The sequence below is a fragment of the Ictalurus furcatus genome, chromosome 6 (assembly GCF_023375685.1).
Source record: "Ictalurus furcatus strain D&B chromosome 6, Billie_1.0, whole genome shotgun sequence".
Lineage (NCBI taxonomy): Eukaryota > Metazoa > Chordata > Actinopteri > Siluriformes > Ictaluridae > Ictalurus > Ictalurus furcatus.
Genome location: NC_071260.1, coordinates 27,855,969 through 27,869,866, shown reverse-complemented (window position 1 = coordinate 27,869,866; position 13,898 = coordinate 27,855,969). Strand labels below are relative to the sequence as shown.

The 13,898-nt window shown below is 40.5% G+C and overlaps 1 protein-coding gene across 2 annotated transcripts in view; it reads left to right on the top strand.

The window, feature by feature from the left end:
• Positions 1 to 12,464, top strand: part of LOC128609084 (hyccin 2-like) — a 72,438-nt gene extending 59,974 nt beyond the window's left edge. The window contains exons 12-13 of one of the 2 annotated variants that reach the window (XM_053627446.1): positions 180 to 305; positions 5,653 to 12,464. In XM_053627446.1, the coding sequence (XP_053483421.1) occupies positions 180 to 305; positions 5,653 to 6,197 (671 nt within the window). In that variant the 3' untranslated portion in view covers positions 6,198 to 12,464. The remainder of the gene's footprint in view (positions 1 to 179; positions 306 to 5,652) is intronic. The other variant, XM_053627447.1, reaches the window with a different exon arrangement.
• Positions 12,465 to 13,898: the final 1,434 nt, after the last annotated feature.

Genomic DNA, 13,898 nt, shown 5'->3' with positions numbered 1-13,898 from the left:
CTCTCTTTTTTATGGTTGTTCGTGGTGTTGTTGTTGTTGTTGTTGTTTGTATTTTGTGCTGCTGATTTTGCACACTGCTGTAACACCAGACAGACGTTCCACTGTCTAATGCGTTACGATGGAATAAAACGCAAACAGCACTAAAGAGCATGTTTCCACCCTGTTGTGTCGAATCACAGATTGTTTTGACTTCTCGACCGAGGCCGAGTTCAACCTCTCCATCCATTCCGGCCTTCACGCTTCCATGGAGCCGGCAGCCAATCCCGTGAGAGGAGGGAGGGGCATACTCACAGTCACACTTGAGGGTAGGCGGTCCGGGGACAGGGGAGGGCCGAGCCGACGATCGTAGCAGGGGAATTCTTTAAATTTGCTCCATTAACGTTCTTGCCTTATTGGGTACCAAAGCTTCTCCAGACTCAGCCAGCTTTGCTTGGAACTAAACGTTAATAAATCTGTCCATTCCGTCCTTGTAGTGTTATGCCAGGTTTGTGTAAGGTGGGAATAGATGTACGTGCATGATACCCCGTCATTCAACTAATCAACCTTTTGACCTTAAGTGCTGCCTATTGGTCAGTGACCGAGCATGCTCAATGAGGTAGAGTTCCGCTGCTGAGGACACTTATTAACTTTTGTTGCTATGCTCTTCCTTGCTGTTTGTAGAAGTCATGTGGACCCACCTGGCCTCTCTTGGGAAGGAAATATTAATTTCCTCTCAGTCATAGCTCTGTAAACGTTGGATTTGAGGCGTCAAATATACATCTGTGTAACCCTTTCATGCGTAAATCATTCAGGAATCTATCCAGCTTCTTTGGATGATTTAATACTTAAAATTGCATGTTGTATGCATTTCTAAATATCACTTATTAAAAAGTAAATGGATTGCCCATATGTAGGAATACCATGAGTAACAAAAGGGGGCGGGGGAAGACATTCTTCCAGTGTGAAATTTTGTTAATATTCAGACTTAATAAATATATTCGCATGTTGGAAAGGGTTAATGCGAAAACATAATATCGTGGCTGAGTTTCAGCACTAATAGAATAATAAATTAAAGCCTATGAAACTCGTGATATTTGACCCTGATTAATTTATAGTCTGTAGTAACATTCATCGTCAAGACATTTTTCTTAAGATTAAGGTTTATGTTAAGATTAACTGGTCACTAGTGGAGATTTAAGGGGATAAAACCTGACGTTTACATCAGTTTAAACTGGATTAAGTGGTGCACTTGATGAGAGGAGAATCCGCTTGGTTTTGAGAGCAAGCTCAGTTAGTCTTGCTTTGCACATTCAGCTGTCCTGCCTCATCTCCAAGCATGTGCATGCAGAGGCAGATGAAAATGGCAGATAGCCTGTTAAACCTGCAGAGGATTGAACCCTGTGACATGGACATGCCAGCGCTCTAGTCCATTTAGCTTCTTTGTCCACCAGCTGTGAGCAAAATACGCATCAGTTTTGTCGTTTTGTGTTCCATACAGTGGGATGTAAAAGTCTGAGACCACATTGAAAAACTGGAAATAAACAGGAGGGTTTAAAAAAATTATAATTAAAACAAAGAAATGTTCAATATCTTGAATATATGATATTCTAGATTCCGCACTATTTCTAGGTCTCTATTTAAATGTAAGCAAATGTATGATATTGACCATGTTAACTGCTTTGTACAGAAGGTCAGATTTTCCTGGTGTCTAATCTCTTCTATTGAAGCATGCGTTCAGTCAGACAACACGCTGATGGATTTGATCTAAAATGGATCATAAGGTTGTGCACAATCGCGTGCACGCGGTCATTAAAGCCGAAAAGGGACGTACCAAGTACTGATAAACTCAGAAATTGAGATTCTACTTTTCACTCAAGTTGTGGTCAGTAATATAATTTGTAATGAAAATCATTGCATTTAATTACAAAGGAGTACAAAATAGAAGCATTTACACTAGTGCGCTCAGACTTGGGACCCCACTGCATATGGAATAGCACACACGAGACTGTGCTGTTAGGAGTGTTTGGCGTGTGTTTTCCGCTGATGACACACCGATTTGCCAACAATTACGATTCTACGATTTTTAATTCTTTAATGAATGACATATTCGGCTTTTTAACTGTTTATGTTTACATTTAATTTAATAGAATATGTGTGAGACAAGTTAGTTCGAGTCCCTCGCCAGCCTCCCTGTGTTCACTCTCTCTCCAAGTTAATGAGACAAAAGACCTAGCTTGTCATTTTACCGAGTAACTGGAAAGCGCAAACCCCTCTGTTCTGAAGATTGAAATTTACGAACCACCATGACGGTTAGGACCGTTAAGTGCTGACACCCGAGTCTCGTTCCATAAACGTCATCTGACGAAAAGCTTCACCACAATCAACGATTTTTTTTCTCTTATAACAACACTGCTTTTTTTTCGTTTATTATTAAGATTAGGATTAGCGTGCACCATACACCAAGTTCCTGTGTGTGAGCTGTTACTATAGAAACAATAATATATTAGAACAAGCGCGTTAATATAATATGGTTCATGTTACAGCCAGAACTACTGTCCGAGCTGCTGTTATACAAAAGGATTACCTCCTGACCCGACAGATTTGAGAATTCAACTGCACTGTGGGATAAGGAAGGGGAAAAAAGATGGAGACCTTACAAGGACTCAAATTCCTTAGAGAATAAATATGTTTTCAAATTGGATTTAAAAATGTCTGTTGAGTTGGATGAATTTATACGCGTTGATTAAATATTCCACAGTCACGGAGCAGCAAGAGAAGTGGCCCGGTCATCTTTGAACCTCCTCTGTGAGTGTGGAATGGCTGAAAGCTGCTGATTAGAAGATCTTAAAGTGCACCTATTATGGTTTTTCAAATATTACCTTCCATGTAGTGTGTTATAGAGCTGTTTGTGAATGTAAAAAGTCTGCAAAGTTTCAAAAATCAAAGCGCACGACAAACGGAGTTATTGACTCCCAAAAGAACGAACCGATTCTGAACAGCTGAATCGAGTCGTTAGTGATTCCAGACTTTACTTCCTGTACTAACCTACGTGGGTTTGTAACAAAAAACCTTTGGTCTTCATCGGCTGCTCGCGAACAGATGGAGTTGAAACTCGTTATGGTAGTGGGTGTTTCCTTTTTGAAACATGCTGACAGCGGTAGACCAATCACAACAGACTGGGACATCTGACCAATCAGAGCCGTGTATGCTCTCTGAAAGGAGGAGTTTAGAATGAACTCTTTAGAACGGATCGTTAAACGAGTCGTTTGTGACACTGGGGGTAGAAAAGGTAATGCTGCAGCTTAATCTATGAGCACATTAAAGTGTTTTTTGATCTTGGATGCATGTAAATCTACTGTGTGAGTCCTCTAAAACAAAATTAGGCACGTTTCAAAACCATAATAGGTGCGCTTTAAGGTTCTGGAGGTAGAAATTGGGTAAAGAAGATCAGAGACGTCGCTTAGTGCAGTACCATGTAGAGCTTTAAAAGCAAAAAGTAAAACCTTCAGTTCAATTCTGTGTTGAACTGGTAGCCAATGGAGGGAGGCCAGGACAGAGGAGATGCTTTCCCTTCTCTTGGTACCATTGAATATAAATGTCTTTCCTTTACCAGCTTCTCTTTTTTTTTCTCTCTCCACCAAGTTTACCGAGAAAACGTAATGCCTTCCGTCCAGAAAACTTTGATTTCTGACTTATTTCTTACAAAGCGCTGAAACTGGAGACTCCATCAAACATCTCCGCACAGAAAACTTGACCATATCAACAGTTACACATGTTTACAATCTGTTTATGGGGAGTGTCTGGCATTTAACTCCTTGTGTAACTTAGTACTATAGAAAAAAAATAACATTGAGGTGAAAAATTAATGGACACTTTCTGACCAATCAGAATCAAGCATTCAACAGCGCTGTGGTATAAATTGCTATTATTCCTGAGCTTCTAGTCCTCAGTACGCTTAGTCTGTGTATAGCATATTGACGTCCTGAGCGATGGGGTTGGTTGCCATTCAGCTTTACGAAGAGTCTCTCTGCAGGACAGGAGAGCATGCATGCTGGTGGCTTCAACATCTGCATGTTTTCTGTCATGCTCCCTCTTCTTTCCGTAAGCTTCCTGTTGAGTTCCTGTGATGAACAGAATCGCACTGCATGCATGCATATTTATTTATTTTTTTATTTAAATCTCTGTTGAATGTCTCACTCCACGCCATGTCCGTTCTGTTCTGTTGTTTTCTCGTCCTAGCTCTCTGGATGACCACTGAGTGGATGTCCATCATTACAGTTACAGTTACAGCATCATGGTTTCTGGTCAATATGTACTTTTTTTTTTTTTTCTTTGGCTTACATACCGTCTTAAGCAAATTATTTTTGTTCACAAGAGGTCATTAGGTTCCTCAGGCATAGCATTAGGACTTTTCAACTGAACTGATTTCGCCCAAAACTCTTGGATCTTGTATGATTAAAACGCCAAAGTTAAGCCCAGTGCAGTGGTTGGAATTGCAGTAGGACTTCAGACTGAACAGTTGATGGAAAAGCATGATTATTCTCCTGCTGCACTGATTGAGAACCTGGCCATTTTCTCTTTTTTTTTTGTTTGTTTGTTTGTTTACTCCACTCCAATCTCATTTAGCGTCAAGCATCAGGGCGCTCGTCGTTTACCGAGAGTCGAGTGTTTTCTTTACGCACTCATACAAACCCAGAGATTTTGATTAAACTGAGAGGGTTTTGTAGGTAAGCTGTTTGCAGGGCTGATTTTCAGAAGGGCAGTGACTCATATAAAGCATGACTAATAATGAAGAGTAAGAGTAAGTCGCCCGTAATCTATTTGTGATTCTGATTAAATACTGCAATTCCAGCTGATTTATGAAGAACAGTTTCACCACAGATGCATTCACGAGCACAGCTCTATGTTACAGCTCCTGATTATTACGTTTTCTATGCACAGTGTGAGGTGGTCTTCCTTCCTTCTTTCCTTCATTCCTCCCTTTTTTCTTTCCTTCCTGAATACTTTCCTCCCTCCCTTCCTTCCTTCTTTCCACCCTTCCTAAATACTTTGCTTTGTTTCTTCCTTTCTTCCTTCCTTCCTTCCTTCCTTCTACCCCTGCCTCCTTCCTTGTTGAATACTTTGCTTCCTCTCCCCCTTCCTCCCTGTCTACTTTGCTACCTTTCTTCCTTCCTTCTTTCAATCATTCATTCATCCCGTTCTTCCTTCCTGAACATTTTGCCTGCTTGCTTCCGTCCTTCCTTTCTAAATACTTTGCTTTGTTTTTTCCTTCCTTTCTTCCATCCTTCCCTCCCTCCCTGACGACTTTGCTTCCTTTATTCTTTCCAGAATACTTTGCTTTCTTCCTCCCCATCTCACCTGACTACTTCCTCAATATTTTTGTTTCCTTCAGTCCTTTCTTCCTTCCTTCGTTCCTTCCTTCCTGAGTACTTTGCTTCTTTTTTCTCTCCTTCCCTGACTACTCTGCTTCCGTCCGTCCGTCCCTCCTTCCTTTCCTTTCTCTTCCATTCTGTCCCTTTCCTTGTGCTCTCTCTCTCTCTCTCTCTCTCTCTCTCTCTCTCTCTCTCAATCTTTCTCTCCCTCTTGATCTCTATTGACATTTTTCTCATCACCTGCCCTCTCTCTCTCTCTCTCTCTCCCTCTCTATCTCTCATTTCCTCTTCTCTCTCTCAGATGCTGATGGCATGAGTGGAGGCGAAGAGTCCTTCAACCTAAACGATCCCGATGAAGGGTTCTCCTCTGGAGCGTCCAACAGCAGCCAGCCGAGCACAGGCAGACCCGCAGGGAGTGGAGGAGGGCGGGCCAGCACGCAAAAGAGCTCCAAGAAGAGCAGCTCAAGTCGCACACACCGGGAAAAAGAGAGAGATGTCTCGGCTGAGAAACATAAAGAGCCGCAGCACCCACAGAGAGCTCAGTCTCCCCCGCCTGCCATCACACTGGACACCATTGAACTGACCCCCATGAAGAAGACGCAGAGCCTGAGCCGGACCTGCAGCATGAACGCCGGAGTGTGCGGAGAGCAGGAGGACGGAGGAACAGGCGGAGGACTCGGATCCGGAGGAGGAGCAGGAGGAGCGCACCGCCTTTCTAGCCTCAGTCTGAAAGAGGAACATCTGGTGCGGCCTGATGGGGGGAAAGACCTGCTGTCTCCTGGAGCTCCTCTTACCAAGCAGTCTCGCTCGCCCAGCTTCAACATGCAGATCATATCACAGGTGTAGCTCACACACCTGCAACAAAATCATCTCATCTGCTTCCTGTTTCTCTCCATCCATTTTTTTTTTAAGCAGAACCCTGATCACTGGGGTGGGTCTGTCTCTCTTTCTCTCTCTCCCTCTTTTTTCTTTTTTTTTTTTTTTTACCCATTTTATGCAAATCTGAATTGGCGCAAATGAAACGGCAGTAAAATATGGTTTATTTGGGCTGAGGTAGAAGTGTTGGATAAATAAAAGGCTGACCCTACAGCCATATTATACACTATACAGAATATACAAAATGAACAATGTTTGATGGAAATTTGTAAGACATTTCTAAAATGTTTGGACGGAAACATAACCTTTCTTCTCTATGTCTCTCCTCCTCTCTCTATGTATTTTCCTCAGACCAAATTAAGCATTCCACTTTTAACAGACCAAAACAGAGCGATGTTTTGGATTTGGATGCACCACCTGGTCAGGTCTCCTGGTCAGAATCTCCACTTTGTCGACAATTTATCCACACCTGGCCAGACGTTTTGAAATAAAACTGACCAGTGGAGATGTCTTGAACATACTGCCTCATGAATGCTTAACAGAAACAACACAGGCTAGCGAAGTCATTTTTGACATAGAAGCGTTATTAGATGAACTTTAAGCCCCAATGTTTCAGGGGTGAATACAGGCCAGTCTCCATTATTAAAACTATTACCTGTGTTTCGAGTTTGGCATTGAGTGTTTTAACCACTTTTGAGGCAGTGGAGATAGAGGTTGAGTTAATATGGCTCTAGCCATTAGAGATAAGGCATATTATATTATTTATTGTTATGGGATCTTCAGAGATTAGTCTATATTTTTAAAAAAAAAAAAAAAGTAAGCAATAAATCTTAGGTTGTTCATCTGACACAAAGCAATCATTGCTGTGTCTCAGTATGCATTCCTGCTGAACTCCTGGGTCCTGTGCAATTTCTATCAAGGTCTTATATTTATTATTATTATTATTATTATTATTATTATTATTAATATTAAAATTAAAACGTACAGATGTTTAGTTATTTTCATTTCTACGTTCCGTCCCACAGACGGCTGTATTTATACTATTAAATCTTTTCATTTTAAATGTCTTTATAAAAAAAAAAAGTCTATCATTATCTGCGACCTTGATTTTGCTTTTTTTTTTTTTTTTTTTTTTTTTTTAAAAATCTACATAATCTATTAATATATGGTTTGACCTGTATGATTTAAGTTTTTTTTTGTTCATTAATCAACCTGTTTGATCAAACACCGATGTATTTTTGTTGACTTCTAGTTGTTTTTCGAGTTGTCTGTCTCAAATACCAGAGGCCAAGATGTTTAAGAATGTTGTCGGTGTGATTGTGTTGACGATCTGAACCCAAGCAGGAGAATCATAATGTGTGGTGAAAAGAAAACGCTGCCGAGTCGAACGATATTTCATGCATACTCCGAGAACCTTTCTGGACTCCCGCTGAGTGGGCGAACATTTCTCACAACCTTCCTCGTCGAGAGATTTGTGAAGAAGCGTAAGAAGCGTGATTCTGATGTGCTGGTGTCAAACACACATGGTAAAGCTGTAATATCCTGTATTACCCTCAGAAGTCCTGGTGTGTGTGTGTGTGTGTGTGTGTGTGTGTGTGTGTGTGTGTGTGTATTGTGTTTTGTGTCAGGAAATCAAACAGGGATCCTTGATTCATTAGTTCTACCTCGTCTTCTATCCATCAGGCGTTCAAACACTGGACTCTTACGCTGTCTAGTTGTGTGCTGAAAAATCCCTGACAATGACTGAAGATTTATCCCTGAATGTTTAGTCATGGTTCTTCTGTCCTAAATCATTTCATTTAAGGCCTGTTTTACTATGTTTATATTCTTTCGATGGTGCATTGAACCAGAAACTCCATCTAGTGGTCGAACCCGATGACATTTTGTTCTTGCTGGATAATCATAAGCGTGTAGGTGTCAGTCCTTTGCATGTGTGGGTTTTTTTTTTTTTTCGCCCGTTAGCCAGTTTGCATGCACGACATGCTTTAGCTGTTTGATTTTAGACCTTCATTCACTGAGCAGAACTTCAGTTCAGTAATCGCTGTCACTGCACATTTGGTTAATGTGAATGCTGGCTTTCATCCATCATGCTGTTTAGTATACACAGAGTAGATGTGTGCATCGGGACTGGAAACCCACGGAACCCAACAAAAGTCATACATTTTTTACTGTCTTTACTGCAGAAGGTTGGGGAGTACAGTAGAACCAAATAATTTCAACAAAAAAATATATTGCGGGCATTAACATAAAAAGATAAAAAATAATAATAACTGCAAGACCTGAAGAGATTAGTCAATATTTCTGTAGGAGTAGACAGGTTGGTCAAACTTTATGCAATAGTGTTGGGATTAGTCAAAATTTCTGCATTGGACAAAGTTTCTGCAAGAGCAGGAGAGATTACTGTGGGAACAGGCGGGGTTTGATTAAACATTCTGTTTCTATGGGAGTTGGAAGAATCAATCAAACTTTCTTCAGGAGTGGATGGGATTGGTTGAGCTTTCTGCAAGAGCAGGAGGGACTACAGTAGGAACAGGCGGGATTAGTCAGAATTTCTGCAGGAGCAGACTAGGAAAGTTGGTCAGGTTTTCTGTGGGAGTGGAAGGGATTAGTCAAACTTTCTGTGGGGTAGGTGGTATTAGTTGGACTCTCTCTGGGGGAGCAGGTGGGACTAGTCAAACTTTCTGCAGGATTGGTCAGGTTTTCTGAGGGCGTGGACAGGATTGGTCAGACTTTCTGCAGGAGCAGCCGTTATGGTTTGACTTTCTGCAGGATTGTACAGGATTGGTCAGACTTTCTGCAGGAGAAGATGGGATTGGTCAGACTTTCTGCAGGAGAAGGTGGGATTGGTCAGACTTTCTGCAGGAGAAGATGGGATTGGTCAGACTTTCTGCAGGAGAAGATGGGATTGGTCAGACTTTCTGCAGGAGCAGGCGGGATTAGTTAGACTTTCTGTGGGACTGGGTGGAATTAGTCAAAATATTTGCAGGAGCAGGTGGGATTGGTTCGACTGTATGCAGAATCAAGGATTGGGCAATTTTTTGGCATGAGCAGACGAGATTACACAAACCTCGCAGGAGAACTGGCGGAATTGATTAAACATTCTGAGGAAGCGTGCAGGATTAATAAAAGTTTCGGATGGTACAAGCAGGATTCGTCAGACGTTTTGCTGTAGCAGGTGGGATTGTTTAAACTTGTTGCAGGAGCAGCTGGGATTAGTCAGACTTTGTGAGGGAGAGGGCGAGATCGCTCAGAACTCATTTGGGAGTGGGATTTAAAAACCAGCCTCTGTGCACACTTCTGCCAGTGAGACCTTAATGCCTCTTCATCTCACGTCTTATCTGATGTGCCAACATCCTCCTGAGAATGACTGCTTTCACAGTCTTGTCTTATGTGGAATTTTTTTTTTTTTGGACCATTTGGTTTAATAGCAGTCTTAGTTTAAATATGTAAGTTCAAGAAGATGTGGTGTATTTGGATCAACGTATAACAGTGTCTTATAAATCTATAATGTCACCCATGCTGAGATTTTCTTTTCCTTTTTTTTGTGAAGATGTGTATGTACCCATCTATGGTATGTATGTGGTGTAGATCTACAGATGTGTGTTATTCCTGTAGGTTTGGTTTTTATTTTGTGTGTGCCAGGAGAGCACAGCCTATCTCTTCAATCTGCCATGATCTTTAGATAGATTTATGGGTTTTTAAGGTCGTGCGGTCGGTGTACGTGTATGGCAGAGCTTCTGGACAAACCGTTGAGATGATCTCTTACTCTACAGCCCTGATTTGTTTAAATCTGCTTTTCCGAACTGAGCAGTATGGTAAAAGTGACTTGACGAAATTGTGTTAGGATGAGATTTGCTGTAATATTTTGTTATAAACTGTCTTAACCTCCTCTCGGTGACGTGGAGGACTGCTGGTCTGTGCATTCGCTGTACGGTTTGTTCTCATCAGAGTTCTTCACCTCACTGTACTGTATATTTTGTGGTGTGTTTCACTGCTCTCACGCATTTATCCTCATGAAGGCTTCGTTATTGGATTGAATGAGGTGAAGACTGAAAAATCCAGGTCTGTAGTTGGAACACAATCTGAGACCGCTTTCAGAAAAAAGGTCCTGAACTGTACTTATGCTCGTCACTGGGATGGTAACCTCAAGGACACATCCTCGGTATCTACTATCTTGACTTTCACTTAAAAAGTGAATGTTTTTAAATGTACCTTTAAAACTTGTGTTGCGTAATTGGAGCACCGCTGTACCTTTCCAAATGTGCATTGTATTCACTGTTGAAGCTCCAGGCAAAAGATATACTCTATATGAAAGGTACTAAAGGTGTATCCTTGATGGTTTTACAGTTGGTACAGTTTAGTCATTTTTTTCTGACTGTGTGGACAGCAGCTGTCAACTTCGATTACAGATTTTTTTTTTTTTGTTTGTTTGTTTGTTTGTCTTTTATGTCGAAAGTTAAATGAACAGTTTGGCCAAAAATGAAATGTACACTTTTCACCTTTACCCCAAATGTACTTGATCATCCAGGGCATGTTTGGTGTTTGAGGTTTGCACATACTCGACTTAAAAGACTTTTTGGGAAGTGGTGGTGCAATGCTCAAGGCTCTAGGCTACTAATCAGAAGGTAATGAGTTTAAATCGCAGCACCGACACAGTCACAGTTGGGTCCTCGAGCAAGACCTTTAACCATTAATTGCTCAGATGGCTCCTGTCTCAACTGTAGATCAGCTAATGAGACAATGCCTGGCTCGGCAATAACGTTTATAAACACGTAAACGACTTCACGGAGAAAATATACAAATTCAATTGGAACTGCGTTATCTTGAAAATCACTTAATCTACAATTCTGTCTTTAAACATTAGGCCACGCCTCCTACTTGAATCTGATGCCCAGAGTGATATCAAACTTTGCCGAAAAAGAGAGATTCTTGCTTCGGTTTGGCCATTCCAATATTTGTTATTTTTGTTTGTTATTCAACATCCGTTTGTACATTTTTAATTCAGTTTAATGATGCAAGTATATGATGATTTATGGAGGTTTTTTTGGGGGGCGGTGGGGTTGCACAACGCTATCTTCAGCCACCAATCTCCTTGGCTCAATAACTACAATTGTGGTAATTGGGACATCATGTCAGTTTTCATTTTTGGTGAAGTATCTTGTTGGTTATAACATGGATGTGTACTATCAGTGTCCCTTCTCCTGTTCTCACTCAGACCAAACTGCTAACAGAGAGACGTGTGTTTAGTCCACCCTCTTTGTCTCTTGGTGATTGGGTTGCATGTGATGAGTGTGGGCCTTCTTTTCATACGATGCACTTTATCCAGTCTTTGATGTTGTGGGTGACTGACAATAGATGTATATTTGTGTGTGTGTGTGTGTGTGTGTGTGTGTGTGTGTGTGAGAGAGAGAGAGAGAGAGATAGAGAGAGAGAGAAAATGTGTGCATTTGAAACAGAACGGAAGTGAATGCCAACTCCTACTACAGACTACTCAGCTACTATTACAGCGGAACGCACACCGTTCCTCACAATCCAAATACTCTCCGTTTGGTGTTCTTCAGGTGTTCTTCCTTCTTCTCTACACCCAACAGTTGGTCGTTTCTACTGTTTTTATTTCAAACGGATTCTATGCAACTTGAGGTTGTTGGGTGTTTTTTGTTGTTTTTTTCCCCCTAAATCTCTGGGTAGCTGGTAGGTTTTAGCTGGAATGCATGTGCGAGTTCCTCCTCAGGTCCTTCAGCGAGGAACCACATCAGAGTTGCTGCTGTTTCAAGCAAATAATCTCTTGGTTTTAGGGTAAGAGGTAATAGGTGTGTGTGTGTGTGTGTGTGTGTGTGTGTGTGTGTGTGTGTACGTACGTTTGTGCACGTGTGTGTGTGTCTTAAAAAAAAAAAATAAAATCAGTAAATAAAAGTTTCTAAGTCAGTTGGACCTTGTTGAGCTTGCAGGTTTCTTTAACTTGATCTTCAGGAGCCTGAAACAGAGGTATGGTGTTATGTAGTTAATGGAATGAGTGGTTACGCTGTACAAAAGGATTTCAACCGAAAGATGTAAAGCAGAGCTGTAACAAAGCAATTTCCGAAGTGAAATACTGTACCATTGATGTAAATGGAAAGATTATTTTAAATCCTTGTAAATAAAACTGTACAAAAAGAGCAATCGTGAGATGTTAATATCAGTCTGCGATGCAGGAAAATATAGATCTGTATATTGGTGAATAAATCTTGTGCTGTAACCGATTTGTCTCTCTGATCTTCATTTAGTCTTGAGATATGTATACGAACCTGCGTGACTCCGAGGTCATAGTTGTTTTTGTTTTTGTTTTTATTGGTTTGTTTTTTTAATTCTGCTCTGTAATTCTATCACTTACATTAAAGCATAAAAACACACGTGACCTTAACACTTAAAATCGACTATAATTCTTACTATTGTGTTTTTAGCAAAAAATTTTCATTATTGTCACATAAAACCTGTCTAATTTATTCATTTTGAGTTTGTTTATATTTTTCGGCCTAGCTTAAATCCAAGGCCAAGGCATGTGTGAATTTGTTCCTAATTTACAATACAGTGCACTACATTTTTGTCATTGCGCATCCACAAATTATTTCATTCTTGCTTGTCACAGCCACATTTTTTCTTATGCTAGGTTAAAAGTGGGCAGAAGGTGTAGGATGTTGAACTTGATTGATGAGCATATGCAGTTACTCTTCACACCCACTAGTCTTCGAGCTGCAGCGTTCTCCTACTCAGCCTTTAGGAAGAGAGTAGAGGCTTTTAGAAGATTGTAGTTTTGGAGACTTTCTGACCCCAAGACACAACAAACTTCTGCAATTCTCCAGCTGTGATCCTTGGAGATTTTTTGGCCGCTCGAACCGTCCTCTTCACAGTGCGTTGAGACGATATACACACATATCCAATTCCAGGTTGATTCATAACATTTCCAGTTGACTGGAACTTCTTAATTATTGCTCTGATGGTGGAAATGCACATTTTCAATGCTTGTGCTATTTTCTTATAGACACTTCCCATTTTGTGAAGCTCAACAACCTTTTACCGCACATCACAGCTATATTTTTTGGTCTCTCCCATTATTATGAATGGCTAAAGGAATTTGGCCTATGTGTTACCTCATATTTATACCCCTGTGATACAGAGTCAAGTCATGGTTGAACAATTTCCTGTTCATAGTCACCCAGGTGTACTAAAAAATATAAAATATCAATGGGAATATTCTTCAAATAGATTTTCTCATATGAATTCCTAGGGGTGATTAATAGTTGCTCACCTATACTTAACAAAGATATCTTTTTTGATAAACCTGTTATTGTTGTTTTCAATTGTTTTTGATATCCATGAGATATCCATATTATTTTTGTGAATTTTTGGAACAAAAGATCAAAAAAGTAAACAATAAAGACAAATTTTCACAGCCTTCTTTGCTCATATTTACCAAGAGTGCCAATATTAGTGGAGGGCGCTGTATAGTGTGGTACAACAGTCTGAAAAAGAAAACTGAATACATGTGTTATAAAGTCCCAGGGAAGTATTTTTCCATATGCAATTAATGCATTTGTTTTTCTCAAGAAGGCTTAAGAATCTGTAGGTGTAGTTTACACATTACCTTAGCAAATGAACTAAATGCTTATGTCCATTAATTGCACTAGCCAGTAG